At 36.8% G+C, this 19,241-nt stretch overlaps 2 protein-coding genes across 2 annotated transcripts; one reads left to right on the forward strand and one right to left on the reverse strand.

Annotated features, from left to right (window-relative positions):
- Positions 1-1,738: 1,738 nt before the first annotated feature.
- LOC122075808 lies at positions 1,739-4,501 on the reverse strand. Its single transcript, XM_042640979.1, has 4 exons — positions 4,274-4,501; positions 2,552-2,778; positions 2,296-2,416; positions 1,739-2,212 (listed from the first exon to the last, which is right to left on the reverse strand). The coding sequence occupies exons 2-4, from the start codon at positions 2,738-2,740 to the stop codon at positions 2,037-2,039; spliced, it is 486 nt and encodes a 161-aa protein (XP_042496913.1). The 5' UTR covers positions 2,741-2,778; positions 4,274-4,501; the 3' UTR covers positions 1,739-2,036.
- Positions 4,502-8,835: 4,334 nt separating this feature from the next.
- LOC122075342 lies at positions 8,836-10,104 on the forward strand. Its single transcript, XM_042640337.1, has 2 exons — positions 8,836-9,068; positions 9,159-10,104. Exons 1-2 carry the CDS (start codon positions 8,896-8,898, stop codon positions 9,589-9,591), a joined length of 606 nt encoding a protein of 201 aa, XP_042496271.1. The 5' UTR covers positions 8,836-8,895; the 3' UTR covers positions 9,592-10,104.
- Positions 10,105-19,241: the final 9,137 nt, after the last annotated feature.

The raw sequence follows: 19,241 nt of genomic DNA on the forward strand, positions 1-19,241 counted from the left end.
GAAAATTCTAACCTTATTAATGCCTAGGCGTGTGCTCTCATTGGCCCTACATTAGTGTAGGACCACACAACCTGATTGTGATCAATGTTGAGAAGGGCTCTTCTATCTATAGTTTTGCAGAATGCTTTCACTTGTGAGCAAATGTATCAACAGAACTAATCATCAAAACCCTAATATTTTACTAGGAGACGTCTCTCTGAGCAGGAGGTGTGGGTCATGCCAGCTCGTCACTATTCCTCCCTTCCACCTGTATTGACAAATTATCGAAGCACATTCTATTGGTGTATGCTCTCCTATGGCATTTGCTTAGAGGACCCCCCACCCCCTCTTTCTATTTATTTGATTAATTATTTTGCAAAAGCACACCCCAATTGTACATTTATCCCTCCCAAGCCTTGTACTAAGCAAAAGCCTCGTGCACTTGGGTTGCCTTTTTTCTATTCTAATTTTTTAATTTAATGATGCTATTTTAAATCTATATCTAGAAGGCTTTTTACTTGGTTTTTCATTCAATTACTCAATGATTTTAACATCAATCAAAAGTATATTACTCCAATGCATCAAAAAACATAAGAATTATGGGATTCCTAATAAACATACGAGTTTTAAAGCTCTGAGTCCCATTAGAAGCTCAAAACTCCAGTCAAGCAAAGCCCAAACCTAGTAGAGTTTTATGGGTTTTCAGATTCTAAATCCCACTAAACTTCGTCCCCACATCCTAAAACTTGTTGGCTCTGTTTGATTGAAACAGAAATACAAATATTTTTATGACAAGTGAAAATACGTTTTAAAAGATCATTCATTTTTTTGTGTTTTGTCATTTCCCTTGAAAGTGCAATATATTTTACAAGAAATACAAATATTTCTCTTCATTTCCGTTTTCTTCACATTTCTTTCCTCGCTTCCCTTGCAACCAAACGGAGTTATTTAGATTCCAGCAGGTTTTCTACCTCATTTGAAAGTTCTAATAGTTTGCAACACAAGAATTGGCCTCACCTCACATTGATTTGGCAACATCACACTGTAATGAACACAAATTGGCATTAACTGGGGATGTCTATTTTAAATATATTGGTTTTAAGAGATTCATGATGCAAGATGTTCCTAGGAGGATACAACCTCTTTGCTATAAATAATACCAATCATGCAAGTTTGCCTTTTCACCTGAGTTGTGGACAACTTCATCTCCCAAATTCTTTGATTTTATTTACATAACTGACTTAGTGCACGAGAGTCTAGGAAGGATCATAATATACACAGCCTTGCCTCTAATTCGCAGAAGCAACCTTACCGTTACACCAAGGTCAGATCTCTCTTTTTATGGTGATAAACATTATGCATTCGTTTTGGAAAGCAATGCTATGTATTGATTTATTTATTTATTTTATTCTTTTTTTTTTTTTATCATGCTTGGGTAAATGTTAGTATTACTTTTCTTATGGCAGTTTTATATTAGGTAAATTATCATGCAGGAATTCAGATTTACTTTCCTTAAATAAGTTTAAAATTGTTGGATTCATGTTTAGAGTAAGTTTTTATAACCTTATCCTTTTAGACATTTTATCTCAGATGAGATTCATGCCTTTATAAAATACTTCTTAATTTCTAATTTTGTTGAGAAAATAGTATTTTGAAAATATGAAGCAAGGCCGTCTATAACCTAACCGGCCAGAACCAATTTAACCGAACCGGTATAATCATGGAATCATGTTTCATGTGGTGAGCACTCAACAACATATGATTCAATGTTTCAGTTGCAGGGGCTCATCATCCTTAGTTTAATACCGTCCATGTTTCAAAGTTTCGGCCAATAGACTATTACAGGTATGGGATAATATAGTGTTAGCAGGTAACTTTTCTTACTAGTATGGTTTCAGCTTCCAAGAGATGGTTTATGGAGGTATCACTAAAATATTTTCCCCATTGGAAAATGAATGAACATGAGCAAGCTAGAAATGAGATTGCCCCTGCCTCCCAGATCCTGCAGTAGTGGAAGCATCGTGCACTGGGTTGCTCTTTTGAGCTAGAAATTAGATTCAGGAGGAACCACAACCAACACTATATAGCTTCTTCAAGGTGTTGATTGCTGGGGAAAAGTCTGAGCGCAGAGGAAAGACGGAGACAACTCGGAGATGCTGGGCATTGCCGTTCTTTGGTTTGGATAGTGTCATCTGGAACATCTCTCCTTCTAGTACCTTGCCTACTGTCACAGCTACACATCCAAACAAGTCCACAGTTAGGATAATACCCATATTACATTCACTATGTCCATGTTCCAAGAAGTACCGAACCAACCTGAACAAGGGTTAAGCTTGCCGAACTCAAAGAATTCATCAGCAGAGCAACCAAACAGAACTCGAGCTGCCCTATCAAAGCATATCACCACAAAGACCTTGTTCTCTGTTGCGACGGACAGCTGCGAAATAGGTGCCCATGTTGTTCATTGCCAACAATTCATGAAACAAGAACAGAAGGTTTCTTCATTAGATTATAATTTTTAAAAAGTGGAACAGAAAGGCTAAAAGTTGTACTAAAAATTATGACACTTAACGAGAACACGATAGAGACGTTTGAAATCGGAGGAGCCTGAGTTGAATCCCTTCATATCGCAGAATTTGCATAGAGAAGAGCCCTTGTCGGGGAGTGTCTTATCACAGACAGAGCATACTCTATAACAGAAGCTGGTGGGATCTACAGCTACAACTGTGCAAATGACCGTTGAAGGTTCCTCCCCTTCCATTTTCTCTTTTCTACAGTGTCTACTACCTGAGCTGCAATCTGTAAGGGAAAAAAAAAATTTGTGGATTCAAGTTTGAACATTTAATGGAGGTTAAAGATGGGGCTTAGGGTTTTTTGCAAGTCCCCTAATAAAATTCCTGTCCTATCTGTTTCTTCCACCAAAATCCATCATCACCACAGCTTCTACGGTAAGGCACCAATACCATGACCCTGACCCGATGACCTGCTGGGTTATCATAACCATCCAATGTATCACTCTTTTTCATAATCATGATCTTCAGACCACCTACTTTAAATTCTTAATTCCTGGCAAAAAAAATCCAAATCTACCTAATTCATAAATAAAGTCTAAAACAAGGTCTAAATTAGTAATGGACCTAGATGAAATTGACAAAAACTTCTACAATAAGGGATAGTTGCTCTTGGATCGAGTACAATTCAGTCCTTCACTTTCAAAGGTTTCTCAGGAAAAAAAAGTTAATAGCCAACTGAGAAATGTGTGAGGGACTGATAAAAGAAAGAAAAAAAAAATATCCCTTTCTTCTTTCTCCTCTGTTTTCTCCCCTTTCTTCTCACAAAAAGTACTACCACAAAAAAGACCATAAAAATCAGAAAATATAAATAAAAAATATATATATCAGAGCACCTGCACTTACCTCACAGTTCAACCTCTGTAACAAGGATGGAAAAAACAATTCTACGATGGACAAAGAACTGGGAAAATGGAAACAGAAACAAAAAACTCCTGAATAGAGACATTGTAAGAACAAAGATTTTAATTTTGCAACAATTAAGCATCAATGGTTATAATGGAAATAGTAGTATTCTCTTATATTTTTTTACCTTTACTTGAGTCAAATTGTCGCAGAATTGAGAAGGGGAAATGGGTGAAACGTTCAAGATCTTATCTTATTGTTCATCCTACTTCCCTAGAATTGTAGAGAGTGCAAGTGAAATGGATCACAAGCTGCAACTAGAAGACTAAAACTAAGAAAATCCAGAGAGGGGGGAATTAGAAGAAGAATCTAGTAAAAAAAGTAAAATACTGTTGCAACCATGGAGATTCCTGATAAAATGTTAATAATCCATAGTATAATAAAATCAGTAGCATTATGAAGAAATTATAGTATGGAGAAATCCTGACCTTATGTTTCAATGGAGTTATACATCAATACACACAGACATGTCAGAAAAATTATGTCTTTCACATTTTATCAAGCAATTGGTATTCAAGGTCTCAATGTAATTGCATTGTCCCTAGACAACAACTCTAGGGCCAAAAGATTCATATTATAATTCAAAAATTAAATCAGAAAACTTATGTAACCTACCATCAAGTCATAAATCAGTAACTCATTCAGAAATTGAATCATAAAAAGTATCTAACACAGTGAGGTTGGGGCTGGATTCCATTTCTCCACCACCCGATAAAAAGAGAGCACAGAACCCCCAAAACAATTTAATAATTCAGAGACAGAGAGAGGTATATGGGTTCAAACACGAGAGAGGGAGAGAGAGAGAGAGAGCGACTGACCTGGGCTGAATCTGATAGCCACGAGCGTGAGAGTGGACAATGGGGAGCCCTCTGCACCTAACCCAAATGCACAGAGGACTATAAAATCAGTTTAGCTATAAAAAATGAATCTTCTCAACTAGTCTTTTGACAACAAGATTCGAGAGTCGCAGGGTATTTCTCTGGTGATAGGAGAAGCCAGAAACAGAAAAGGAAAACATAATTATGTTCCGTTCTTCCTTGCAAGCTGTGTTTGGTTGGTAGGAAAACAAAAGAAAACCGTACATAATTTTCTCCCCTCCCACAAATTTCAGAGGGTATGATTGTTCTTGAAAAAAATTCCTTTTCAATTAATTGAGCATCCAATGAATGATCTAAGGGTTGAAAGGAACTTGGACATGCATCCCAATACATGGGCACTTGTCCCCAACCTTTGAATCATTTAAGAAAAGCACTTCCAATCTAGATTTGGATAATTAGTGGATATATATAATATAAAAAATCAATCAAATTTGGACTGAAAAAAAATAGAGAGATACTCATGTGTTGTAAGAAAACTTCACTTGCACTAGAAAGCTTCCCTAATTCCTTACACAATAACTATTTAATTCTAGAGCATTGATATCTGGGCTCAAGAGGCATCAACCATTGATACATTAAAACACACAATATTCAAGTACAGGGAAAAAGATCTATCAGGCTTAGGATCAAAATTAAACAATTGTTGAGAATATTGCTTCTCATTTAATTGACAATACTCCATATAAGACTCTCAAGTGATCAAATTTAATATGCATAATTATGAAAACTCACATTTATGTTTGGAGTCACCATTCGCATCAACAAACACAATGAAATAGCCATGTGAACAAAATGTCCACTTAGTACTAATTGCCAACAATTTAAAGCATACTCTTAGGACAATCATACACCAAAATATATCAATGCAAATCAATTTCTTATTTAAACCATTTAATTTGGATTTTATCCTTTATGAACACATAAATCTAACAAAATCAACACAAATACTAGATGAAGAGACAGAAAATCCATTAAATGAGGAGAGAGAAAATAGATGCTATATCCACAAACCAGGGACGTTCACATACATTCGCGTACATGAAGATTCACGGGGCTTAGACTAGAGAGTGCAGAAGTTCTTGCTGATTGCTCCTCCCGATGTGGAGTTCATTGATTTTCTTAAGACACCACGAATGCCAGAATGGATTTACTGAAAAAGAATTGCAATGCTTCACTGATAAATTTCAAGATTTTGGGTTCAAGGTCGATTGAACTATGTTCTACCATACAATAGAGTAGAGGCGAAGATCACTTGCCAACTCAGCTATCCCTAAGGGTTGTAACATGATTTGTTCTCCACATCACCCTTCCTGCCACTATCAACTCAAGCTTGTCCCTTCAACTTATTTCCACAGCCAGCCCTACAACTATTCCACACACCACACCCAATCGGCCTGCCTCCTATACTTTCCCACCCTTACATCGCCACCCCAGCCAACCCTTGCCCGCTATGCTTCACGCAACCCTCGTCCCCCGTGAGAAACCCACCTCCCGCAACCATAGACCCTGCCCCTCCATGGAATTTGAAATTTTTGTACTTGGGATCTTAGACCTGCTTGGCATGATTTAGTTTTTCAGCTCAGAATGCGTCTGGGTTTCTGCACCTAAAGCCCATGTGCCCATGTGATTAGCAAGAAAGAAAGATAGAGAGAGAGATTCCCATGTTGCAGGGAGAAATTTTATTTTCGTTACCAAAAGGGAGAGATTTTATTTATTTATTGATAGTGAGGAACTAGTACAAATGTTGTTTCTTTCTCCTTTCTCCGGGATGGCATGATTTGTAGTTCTGGACTGTTTGCTGAGCGGCAAGGACACACAAAGAAAAATACAACATTGCAAGAGCTCTACGGCTATCCACCCAATATAGAGGCTCTGCCGCTGGTCACAACTCTGGAAGCAAACAGGTGACAAGTCTGAGTCGGCCAGAATCAGGATTGAATCGGTCAGGCCTGGTTCTGATCCGAGTTTTTCCTGAAACTAGCAGAAAACTGTTCAGAATCGACGGGAATCGGCATGAATCGACCGAATCCACCGATTCTTGAAACCGAGCCACCATTAAAAAACTGTCAGGATGATGACCCAGATGAGTATAACCAGAGCTGAGACCATCGATGCACCACCCAACCATCTGCAAAACCTCGCGATCTGCGGATAAATTTTATGGAGATAGACTGCACAAATCGACCCAGAGAATGCGAAGGTAAGGGCGAAGAGGAAAGCATGAAAGATCGACGGCCGGCCGGAGAAGATGACGGTTGGAACTGGGTTCCCATCAATGTACTCGAAGGGGAGCTGAAATATAAAGAACGCAGTGATCCAAGATGAAGCAACAATCAGTACTTCTAATGGAGGCAATCGTAAACTGAATTCAGAATTTTGCATCTCTTCTGAAAGGTGGAATAGAAAGGGTAGGAGCTTATATGATTTCTTAGAGCTCTCCATCATCTTCAATACTTGTTCCAATCGAATCTCTGATTCTGGATGGGTATTTAAGTTTGGGAAACGTATTGTTTTTCTTTCACGCTTCTTGTTAAAAAGCAGCAGATTCATCGGCGAAGATTTCCATGAAGGTGTCAATTGCAATTCCACGTTTTCCCCACTTTACCTTTAGTAGTAAATTTCGGAGAAAGTACTATCAAAAAAAATATTCGGAGAAAGTTTTCTTCCACAAAGTTTAAAAAAACATTCATCACTCTATCCTAGTGGGTCCAGTGGAATTTTAGCTTGTTTTCAAAAATACTCTCTCAATATCGAGCATGTGAACCAATCGTAAGAATGGATTCTCATTCACGGTGGTTAAAAGAAAACTCGATCCATCAATTTTTGTACAATCAATTAAAAAAAGTCGCCATTGAAAATCAAAAGTCTTGAAACTTTTTTATAAAGAAAATTTTTCCTTCATCACGCAATCAAAAGGATGAGGTTCCATGAGAATGTATTTCTTTTAGGTCCTTTCCTTTCTTGTTTGAAGGGAAGGAGGAATGGTAGCAATTCTTTAAGGTGTTTTCCTAAGCTTTTCTCCTATATCGAATTCAAGTAGTTGAATCCATCAATTATAATGTCCATCTCATTTGTTTTTTTAAAGGTGTGTTGACATTTCTGTGTGGCATTTCCGTGTTTCGTCTATTTCATGCAATGCTTTTTTTTTTCCCTTTCAATTTTTGTCCAAAGTAACTTCTGGGTTCTCCTTTGATAATGAGTTATTTATTCATAAAAAAAAAATAATAATAACAAAAAAAAAAAAAACTTCTTAACTATTGTTAATTAGGATTTGTTTGTCAGTTAGTAGAAAATTTCTCTCCAATATTACTTTCAAGCTTCCAGTCTAGAGAGCTTTGATAGATTTCAATCCACGCCAAAAATAATAAATAAATAAAACTTGGATAAAGTTAAAAACTTGGTCAACAAAACTTTGGTTAGGGATTTCTGAATGCTTTTCATGATATTCTATTGTAAAATGTATTTTAAATTGAACTTCCAAATGTTTTTCCTTTTTTACTTAAATTGGTTTTTGGTGTTTTTCCTCCCACAAGGTTTTACTCATGATTTCTCAAAAAGTCATTTTTAACAAAACATTTTATTTGTGAAAACTTTAATCTCCCATTGAAAATGAAAGATAGAGAAGAAATTAATATAGTACTATGGGATCTACCATGGTAAGATTCTTTGAAGAGAAGGATCTCTCTCATCTCTTGTCAGAAGGAGGTTTAGGGTTTGTTTCACATATGTGTGTGCGCTAGATTGGAATGAAATGAAGCGAGGCCTTGAAATGTGAATTCATTTTTACTTCAAATCATAATTTTATAGTCTTTTCTTTGGCGGGCACTAGTTGTGTCCTGATGAATGCTGAGCAGAGAACATGGGGTGTTGGGGTAATCAGGATCCATTCGATCTAATGCTAGATACGTGAGTGTCCAGCATCAAGCCGATGTCGATTGGCATGTCGTCAGCACCAATGGTGCCTCATCTCGTGTCGTCCAACAATCATCCTTTTGGAAAGGGTGTTTGATAATTGAGTGAAACAACTACCGAAAACCAAAAGGGATTGTTTCATCTTGAAGGTCGAATCTCAAGTACTCATATTACATCATAGAGGATAATTACGATCTCAAAAAGAGTGACTGGTGCTATTGCAAATGCTATTCAAGACTTTATTTGCCTACCCACATCTTTTATTGTTTGTGTTGCTTCATACAATTAAGCATCTCAATTTAATTTCCTAACATCTTCAATATTTGTTGGAACAAAAATCTTTGGTTATAGTTGGACGGATATTATTGGAAAATCATCTAAAAATGCCTAAGTTTTTCTATTATACCATGAAGTTGCGTTGGCAATTCCTGCTTTCATCCACTTCGCAATGCTTTCTTTTTTGTTGGTCAATTTTCTTCCCGCGGTAACTTTCAGGTTACTGTTAATTATGATTTCTCCATCGATTACTAGGGAATTTCTCTGCACGCTCGCTTTCAAAGATTTTGGTCTAGCTATTATAAATCTTCTGTGATTCCTTTCCTCAATTAATTTGTAGTCACAGGACACAACAAACCCTTTTCTTCCTCTCTATGGCTTCACTCATGCTGCCGCCACCATCATCAAATGATCAGGAGATGCGAATTGATGTTAATTCACTCATTGATTCACCACAATTATCAATTGAATCAGGTGCATCATTGTCACTTCAATCCTCTGATTTGGGAAAAAAGTTAGTAGCGTTTCTCGGATTTATATCATTCAGGTATGCTCTTTTATTTGAAAGTGTTTTTTTTTCTTTGAGAAAGATATTTGCGTAAGGCTCATCAAACGGTCTTTTTATTTTTGGTACCAGAGCGGAGTCTGTCAAGAATCAGATAGGAAGAGCTAGTGCATTGGAGAATTTGGACTTGGGAAAGACACTGATGGGATTAGCTTTTCCAGCTGCTACAGGGCTTGTGGGTCTGATATCCCAGGCTACAACGAACCATCACGAGCTTCTGCTGCAATTATTGACTACTGGGTTTGCAATTTCATTTGGAGCTTCATTCATGGCGGTTCTGCTGCGACAGAGCTACCCGAGGATTGCAAATACAGGCGAGATTTTGGGAGCTGTTTCGGCTGTGATTACTTTCTTCACGTTGGTGTGTTGCTATGTGCCTAACAATCTGGTGTGGGTTTTGGGTATATTTTGCATTCTCTGTCTTTCTCCATTTATACTACTACTCTTCAAATCATCTGAAGAAAGCGAACAGCTGCCTAGCGCAGCTGGCTTAGCCCCTGCTTAGTGGGCACTAGGTCCCAGGAGGTTCGAACCATGGTTTCAAAAATTGCCTTGATCGAATTGGTATCGATCGAGACCAACCCCAGTCTTGATCAATCTGATATCGATCTATTGTGATTTTAACAGAAAAAACAGGAAAAAATCTATTCCATCCTATCCGATCCCTGAAATCAGAAACCTTGGTTGAACAACTCGAGCCTCCTGGGTTCCAAGCATCTCGGCAATTATTCTTGGCTCGTTGGTTGCCAAGTCCCAGGGGAGGTGATTACTCTCTCTCTCTCCCTCCTGGTAGCCTCTACGGCTGTATCCATCTAGAGAAAGGGGAATAGTCCCTAAAAATAAGGGGTATAATAAATCATCCAAGACTGGGAGAGTCTCGTACTCTTGAGTCAGTCGTTGGTGTGCTTGTCCAGGGTTTTAGATGTACGTGTGTTTGTCCGGAGTTTTAGATGTATAATGGTTCTCTCTCCTCCGTTCAATAGTGATAGAGACGTCATTTCATTCGGGAGAGGGGAGAGGGGAGAGGGGAGAAAAAGAAAAAAAACAGGCTCCCCATGGAGTTGCCACGCTCTCGAACAGAAAGATTATCCAGTGATTAAATTGAAAGTCCTTTTCAGACCTTAAAATAAGGGAGCCTCGTGCATTGGATTACTTTTTTTTTTACCTACTCATATCAATCAATGCCTTGCCTGGAGACGCTCCCCAAGTAAATCTGTGTCCTTCAAAGCTTGGCTAGTATTCTGGTGGACAAGATATGCGCTGCCCTTCTAAAATATCGGAGGAAGCACAAGCGACAAGTCAAAGTTAAGATCCCATCAGAATCGAATTTGGGACACTGTCTAAGAAAGAGAGAGGGAGATGGAGTCAGATGGTTTCATGGGTTGAACTTTCATGTCTTCACCTTATGTCATAAGGCACACTTTATCCCTTGCCTGCTCACTCCACTTTTCCCTCTCTTGTAAGTGGAGTAGGTTGGGTTGTTAGATGTGTTTGGAATCCTTTAAACCTATCAGACTTTGTAATATCTTTAATAAAACAAAGGAAAGGTCACTCTAAAATGTATCCTACCCTAAGAGGCATTGAACATTTTATCTATTTAACCTCATTCGATCCGATCCGATCCTATCCGATCAAATGCGTTTAGGCATAGGGTACGTTGTGGGCTCAAGAACCCAAGACTCATCTATTATCCCAGTAAAATTAATAAAACAATAAACACCATTGCCTTGAAGGGAGGAAAAAAAGAAGAAGCTAGATGTAGGCAAAAGTACAGTTAGGCTAAAGATTTGATTCCAACGTGAAAATATATATCCGCTTGATTCAAAAGGAAATTTAAAGGGTAAGAAAATGAAATTTTCATACTTAAAAAGAGAAATGTTTGTAATCATTACCTCATGTGATGTAATGTGATTGTATAAACTACTTGATTCTTTTAATCATATTTAGGAATGATACATTTTACATGTAATTTTTATTTTACATATTTTAGCTAAGGGTTTTGGATGCATAGTAAAGTAAACTTTTATAACCAAATATGGAATGACTTGAAATTAATGATATAGTCACAAGGAATAATGATTACATACATTTATTTTTTAAGTATGAAAATTTCACTTTCATTCTCTTTAATTCATTTTACAACAAAAAATAGCCACATTTTAATTCCTAAAAAGGTTCACAAGTTACACCAAACACTCATCAATACGAGAAAAAAAGAAAAACAACATGATCAAAGAAAGTATGTGAGAACAATCTTTGTCGCTCAATTATTCCATCATCCAAATCACAAATTGGCCTGTTATGCACGACACCCCTTTATAGAAATTGCTTCGCAATTGCATGATTCTATTTAAGCTAGAAACACTCACCAATCTCTCTTGCTAAGATAATTGACCTGTGAAGTAGCTCATCTTTATTCTCTTAATTGCAACCTCTATCCTCCATTCTCTACAATAGACATGCAGTCCCAAATGTGTGAAAACTAAGCTCCTTCCATTCTTCATGATCTCCATGTTGGATATGTGTGTCCATCAAACCCGATTTATTTAATAAAAGTATTAAACCGCTGAACTTGGTAGAATCACTCCATCAAATCAGGATGTTCGATGGATATGGTCTCTGACAACAAATGAACGTTTCTCTACCCGTTCTGGAGCTATTTTTATCAATCCAGGTCAGAAACTCATAACCATCGGAATTTGAGAATTTTACTTGGATGTTGGTGGAAATTTTTATGGAAAACAAAGATCCATCCTAAATTTAAAATGTTCTTTCGGCGTACATTAAACAATGTGATTCCAGTCAGAAATGTCTTAGGTAAATGGTTGGATATCACCAAAACATGTCCATTCTGCAATTACCAATCAGAATCAATAAACCATCTCTTTTTACATTGCAATTTCACATCACACATTTGGATGGCAGGACCATTGGGTCTTTGTTTGATACTTAAAAGTAACCCACAAGCGTACAGATCATCATATCTACAAGTTGAACACCAAGAGGTAGCCACTTTATTTTTAGCTTATTTTAGTAATGCAAAAGTGTACGGATTGATGATTGTGATGTATTTCTAACTACTGCCCTAAAACACATGCATCTAAAATAACGTTCTAACCAACACAACTAGGAAAATTGGAATTGCAATTGAAATTAAAAATTAATCATTCGCATCTAACCCTAACCATTCATCATCTAGGAATTTAAATACTTAAAGCAAAGCAATTAAAAGCAATAAAGTAAAAGAAAAAAAAAAGTGCTGAAATAAATAAATAAATAAATATATATATATATATATATATATAAATGCAAAGAAAGGGGAATAAAGCTAGAGAGAAGCACACAAATAGGTATCTCTACTTAGCCCGAGGGATGCACCATAAATAATACGAGCTTCCCTACCTGACCAGAGAGTACTCTTACAATGGCTTATCTACTTGGCTTTATAGAAAATAATGCAATATAAATAAAAAAATTAAAATGATGGTTCCATAACTAGAGAGGGATAAAGCCAACACATAGTCTAGCCAAGAACCTTGGGGGAAAGGGAAAGTATCAAAGTAAAACTAAAAATTAAAATCCTAAATTAAGAATGATTGGTAGCAAGAAGAGGGAATGAGAAGGGGGTGAAAAGACTAATATAGAAGCCCACCTACCTGAACTTCAATCCTTGAATTAAACTTGGTTCAATTAAAATACTACTAGCCCTAAAAACCAGATCTGGAATAAACCAAATTTGAAATTGCTAGGCCTAGAGAACAAATCCTAAAGCGAAACTTGCACTTGAACAGAGATGCTCCAAAGCTTGGATCTTATCACCTAGATCTAAACCTTGAACTAGAGAATCAAAATTATTATAACTTGAATAACTTGAATAACATAAACAAATAAACATAAAAGACTTTGAATTAATTTAATAAAACCAATTACAAAAGTGTTTAAAGCAAAAATAAAGAACTAAAACTAGAACTAAAAAGAGAGCATAACGAACTAGGAGAACTAGAGAAGAGAAGAACAAATGAAGGACACCCCCCTCTCCTTGGTTGACTCCCTTTTATAGGGAATTGGGGAGAAAGGAAAAGGACGCCAAAGGGTGATCCCTCTTAGATGATTTTGATGAGGTGGAGGGGAGAGAGGAAAAAAAAAAAAAGAGAGAGAAAGTAGGGGGAGAAAAGGAAAGAAAAAGATTTGATTGGAGGGTTTTCAATTTAGTTGGGAGTAGGAGATTGATTGTGATGAGGTGGAGGGTAGGAGGAAAGAGAAAACAAGAGAAAGTAGGAGAGAGAAGTTTCTCACAATTTTTCTTTCTTATTTTTTCTCTTTATTTTCTCTCTCTTCTTCAATCTTGCTCAAAACCCCCTCTTGGACAATTTTCTTCCCTTGCTTTGATCGATTTGGACATCTTTTATTTTAATTTGAAAATTCCATCTATGCCTCGTCTTTAAGTAGGTTGAAAGTAGGAGAAAGAAAATCTCCACAAAATCTCCAAAAAGAGAGAATGAGGAGAGAGAGTGTAGCGCCCAAGTGTGTGGGTCCCTCCATCTTTGTTGACTTCTTGGAATGTTTCTTGTACCCCTGGGACAGCTGCAGAATGGCTGGTCCTTTATCTCGGTTCTTTTTTGGTCCATTATTCTTTTACTGACCCGAAAAAATAATCACATGTACGAGTGTCTAAAAGAATGTGTACTTTTAATGCAACACATCCATCTTACTCAGAATTTCATCCTCTTCGAAGTTATGAAAAGAAACAGGACTCTTTATGTGCAAACTTGAAGATATGAAACCTGATAGTCCTTAAAGCCTTGTAAATGCAAAACCTGCAAAAAGAAAGAAAAATCCAAGGTAGCTCCATTCTAAGTATGTAAAATGCATGTTTTACTACCTAAGATTTCACACATAAATGTGTTCATCGGTCTCCGATTGCAGAATCTTAACACATTCTCTTTTGTGCAGGTGGTAAATCATTTTTTCTTTCACAAAGCATTATCAACATCTGATCGTACTTAGCTGTTTAATATCTTTGCAATCACTATATATTTCATTTGGAAACACAGGAATGATGCCTTGCTCTCTAATGTGCCCCCTAACCCTTTTACTATCTTAAAAAATATTCAGCAATGGATCACTGACCTTAATCTTTATAACAGAACACTAAATAATTCTGCTCTCCTTCCTACAGATGGTCCAGCAAGCATGAACCAAAGCTCTGCTCTTCCTTTTTTTACATATACAATTTTAGTTTGTGCTGATACATCTAATATTTTGCAGTCAGCTTCAGGATGGGCATTTGGAATCTTCTCACAAGCTAAGTTTAGAATCCTGGAGTCAAGTGCTATCGACACTACTCAGCAAGAAGCAGTGGAGGCAGAAGGTTCTCCAAGGACTGAAGAAAGCAAAGGTAAGGCAATGGAGTGTACATGAAGTGTGATTCTATAATAAGAATCTACTTCATCTCCTTCCACATCCAACCGAGGGTGTTTGGCCATTTCTCCATTTTTCTACTTTTTGTAAAATATAAGAATTATCTAGGTCCATCAAGTTTGTGATTAAGGGTAAAACAACTCGGCTATGGAAACTATATGGGGATTGGCTTGTAATATTACTACTATTAATAGGGCGGATAACCAATCCTTAGGAACTATACCTTCTCTTTCTTAATCTATGTTTTTTTCTTTTAATAATAATTAAAAAAAAAAAAGTATTAAACCAATACTTCAGTCTTTCTAATCTGTTCATGGCCATTCAAGAGACACACACATACAACCATTTATCAAAAATAGAGAAACGTTCTCAGCATCCTTATGTGTTAGAATTTAAATTATTATAAGATTCAAGTTACCTTTTGGTTTTTTGTGTCTTTTCATTTTATTTGGCCATCTTTTAAAATTCTTGTATGACCTCTTATATGTTTATCTCTATGTATTCTCAATGACATTTGATGTATTTACAAATAACACTTAATATGGTCTTTTCATTTTTAGGACTTTGTCTCTTCATCTTTGGGACTCTTTTACTTCACTTTATGAGAGTCTTTGTTCTTCAATTTGAGAAACCTTATCTCTTCCTTTTCTTGTGAGAGACTTAAATCTTTGTCTCTTCATTTTGAGGGACCTTATCTCTTCCTCTTTTTAGAGACTTGAGTCTTGTCTCTTCATTTTGAGCGACCTTATCTCTTTCCCTTCTTGAGAGACTTTGTCTCTTCATGTCTTTTCTAGAAGTATGTTTTCATCTATAAATAGATGGGATCTCTAGGCATTATACACACTAATGACCAATTACAAAGTTCACTCAAGTTATGGTGTGTTGTGAGGATTGAAATCTTGTTTTACTCTTATTTTGAGTGTCTCTACTTAAGTGTATTTTGAGTTTTATTTTATCTTTAGTTTGAGCACAATGTTGGAGTACTCGAAGGGGTCTAGCAGTTGAGTGCACAACTACTAGGGGTGCCATTGGACTATTTCATCTTGGAGGCCAATATATAAATCACCGGTTGCACAATTGGGAGCATCCACGGTCTTAATTAAGGAGAGTGTCAAGTGACACAACTCAGTCCATCTATTTTGCTAACATATTTTGTTACAGGATTCCTAAGAGTTCGTAATTTGAAGATCTCTTGAAAGCTCAACAACCAAAGATAAGTGTGCTCTCCCAATATTCTGATACACCATTTTTCTAAATTATGCTTTATTGATTAGAAAGTAATTGGTTTTCTCCGTTTCATGGGTTTTTGTATCTTTAAAAGGCTGAAGCCTCTTTTTTCCAATTCTTATTAACCAAATTTTTATTAGAAAGCTCCTTTTTATAATATTGTAAGGTTCTGTGCAGGCTTGCAGCTTGCTTGTGATTCTGTAATTTTGGGCTAAGCTCCCTTTCTTCTCCTCTCCCACCACCCCCTCTTTTTTTTTAATTAAAAAAATAACAATAATAAAATGGATACTTCACTGAGATAGTAGTACCGAAACCAAACCAAACCAAATTGATATTTCATTATTAGTTTGGTTTCGTTTTAATCATTCACACACTAAAATCAATTCAATCTGGACTGAATCGACGGATTGACACCCCTACTTGCATGCCAGTGTTTTCCATATTTTTATTAGGAAGAAAGCACGCTACCCACTAGTGTATGTGTCTAGATACAATGAGTACGAATAGATGCTGCCATAACTATGGTGGCTCGGACAGGGATTGGACACTCAAAGGGGATAGGATTAATGGTGTTAATCGGTTTGGTTTCGATGTAGACGATTCGATTCGGTTTGGTGCAAGATTTTTTAGGTAAAATCAAAACCGAACCATTTAATAAATGGTTTCATGTATTAAAACCAAAATCATTCATAAACGGTTTCAGTTTAAATGGTTTTCTTATATTTTCTAATTTTTTATTCAAACAACTTCTTTACCTTTAAAATTTTTAATGATGTAAATTGTAACATTGAATTGAATTTTTTATTGTTATATGATTTTTTCTAATAGTATTTTAATGTAAACTTAAACATTGAATGACTTAAACTTACTATATATATGTTAGTCGGTTTAATGGTTTATTTAAACGGTTTACCATCGACTTAAAATTTAAAACTAAAATCGAATCATGGTTTCAATTTTAAAACCAAAATCGAACTATTTAATTATCGATTTCACGGTTTTGGTGTAAATGGTTCGATACGATTTCGGTTTCAAATTCACATCCTTAGATAAGATATCTCTCCATATAGCCTAGGACCAGAAAGTGATCCTAGGGCTAGGGTGACCCAGGGACACATGCCTAGGTCCTCCCAGCCATAGGATCACTCTCTGGTTCTAGGCTCTATGGAGAGGAGCCGGATCCCTCAAAGGGGGCAGTAGGGGAGGGGGATCAAGAAAGGGGGTGCATCAACTACCACCACTAAGATGTTCATTTCTAGCAGAATCTAAGAGAAATTTACAGTGCCACCCCCTAGAGAATATCACTATTAAAGAGACACCCCTTGCATAATTCTAAATTATCCTCACATCCCCTATCTTTAATCTCTATTACGAAACATATCTTAAATGCTGACATTAGCTGGTATATTTTTTTTTAAGGGAAAAGGACAAGCATGCTAGTATGTCACCTAGGAATCAGGTATGTTAGTGCAAGTTTAACCATAGGATTGGGTCATCTTAAATATAACCATTAGATGACGAAAAAAGATCTAAACTTTCACTCTAAGGCAGCTACATCTGATCTCCATCTTCTTCTTCTTGGGCTTGGCAGATACATTCCGTGATCCCCAACGCCGGCAAGTTTGGTGAGGTAGGATGACTCCACGGCGTTCAAAGGAGACGCCTTGGAGAGAAGAAACGATGGTTTGGGTAAGTTGTTGCTAATCTTCTTGTTCTAGTAACGGATCAAGAAGCTTTAGTGGTGAATGGATTGTCTTCTCCAATCTCTATAAACCAGCAGACCACAGAAACAACAAATGGGTTCATGAAAATGTTCAAGATATCAAGATAAAAAATAATAATAATAAATAAATGAGACATAAATGCAAATGCGAAATTTTAACAGAATAGGTTATCGAGAATATATGATGTAACAATTCTTATAGGCATTCAATCTGTTGAAAATAATAGGAAAGCAAAATAGCATAGATAAACCATAAGCTTGGAAAGGGCTTCCCAAGCCAAATCTTGATAATGGAACCACTCGATTCGTAGAGTCGTGCTAGGGAAAGCTTCTTCTCCCCCAAACCCTTCTTCTGAAAATTCAGACTTCCTCTGCGTGATTCGAGTGAGACTTCATGAGGTTTCGCTTTGTGATAAACTAAGAATGAAATTAATTTCTTTGATGATAACAGAAATAACTGTGGGAAGAACCGAAGGGGAAGCAAGAAGCGGGAATAAGGTATGGATTTCAAATCCAAGAACGGGATTGTCTTCTTTGATGGAATTTTGGGAAGTTTTTCTGGTGCAAGAGACCTGCATTAAAAAAAGTGAAGATGGGTTGTAGAGTGGCGGTATTGGGAAGGTTGTGTAAGGTAATGTTTATGAACGGATGAGATCTTTTCTATTCCATCTAATGGTCAGTAAATGCTAGCATTCCTAATTCTTAGGTGACCTGCTAGCATACCTATCCCTCTCCTTTTAAATACCTTTATAAAAAGTGAAGTACTTAATATACCTCTCTTAACCCCCTAACCCCAAATCGAAAAAGACCTCCTTCATCGCCAAATCGATACTGAGCTCCTTCATCCCCAAATCGAAAAAGACCTCCTTCATCGCCAAATCGATACTAAACTCTTTCATCCCCAAATCGTTTTCTCTTCATGAAGAGCGTCAACGATTTCTTTCCATGAAGAACAACGGCTACAAATTGGGTAAAATATGATTTAGTCATGTGTTTTAGTTGCATCAAGAACATTAGGCCTGTTGGTCGCATCAAGCACGATTACACCGTTGTTGCTGGAGAAGACGTCTATATCCGTCAATAGCTGGTTAATGGTCTACTCCCTCTTATCGTTTCCATCGGAGATATCAGAGGTTGACTGGGTTTGTGGTTTCGGGGGCATTGAGGATAAGGTTCTGAGCGAAGGGAGACGAGGAGGAGGAGTTAGGTTTTGCAGCTTCAACTTCCAATATTGGTGGAGGAGACGAAGAAGAAGAAAAAGATGGGTTGTTGATGTTATTATCAATAGCTAGAGCGGGAGGAATGTTTTTCGAAATTGAAGTAAAAATTACAGTAGCAAGAGTGGCCTAGATTCATCAGATTCATGGCATTGGAATCTACTTTCCCTTGAAGAAGGTTTTGAGTGATCAAAAGCTTTCTTATATTAGAAAAGGAAGCCAAGGGTAGGTATAATCTAGTGTTTCTCAGGGAGAGACTAACAGTAGGAGGTGTGAACATAATTTGCAGAGTGTTTCTCTAATAGTGAATTAGTGATATTCTCTAGGGGATGACAGTGTAAATTTTCCTAATAATAATAATATTATTATTAGCAAAAGAGGGGGATTCAGAATTCCCAGTAAGAGATTTTTATTTATTTATTTATTTATTGAATATAGGCAACTAATGCTACAAATATTGATTCTTCTTTCCCTCTCGCCAAAAAAAAAATAGAAGTATTCTTTCCCAGTCCCGGAGGCGGAGATGGCATCTGATTTGACTGTTTGCTTGTCGAGCTCCAGAGTAAA

This window comes from Macadamia integrifolia, chromosome 4, assembly GCF_013358625.1.
Source record: "Macadamia integrifolia cultivar HAES 741 chromosome 4, SCU_Mint_v3, whole genome shotgun sequence".
NCBI classification, from domain to species: Eukaryota; Viridiplantae; Streptophyta; class Magnoliopsida; order Proteales; family Proteaceae; genus Macadamia; species Macadamia integrifolia.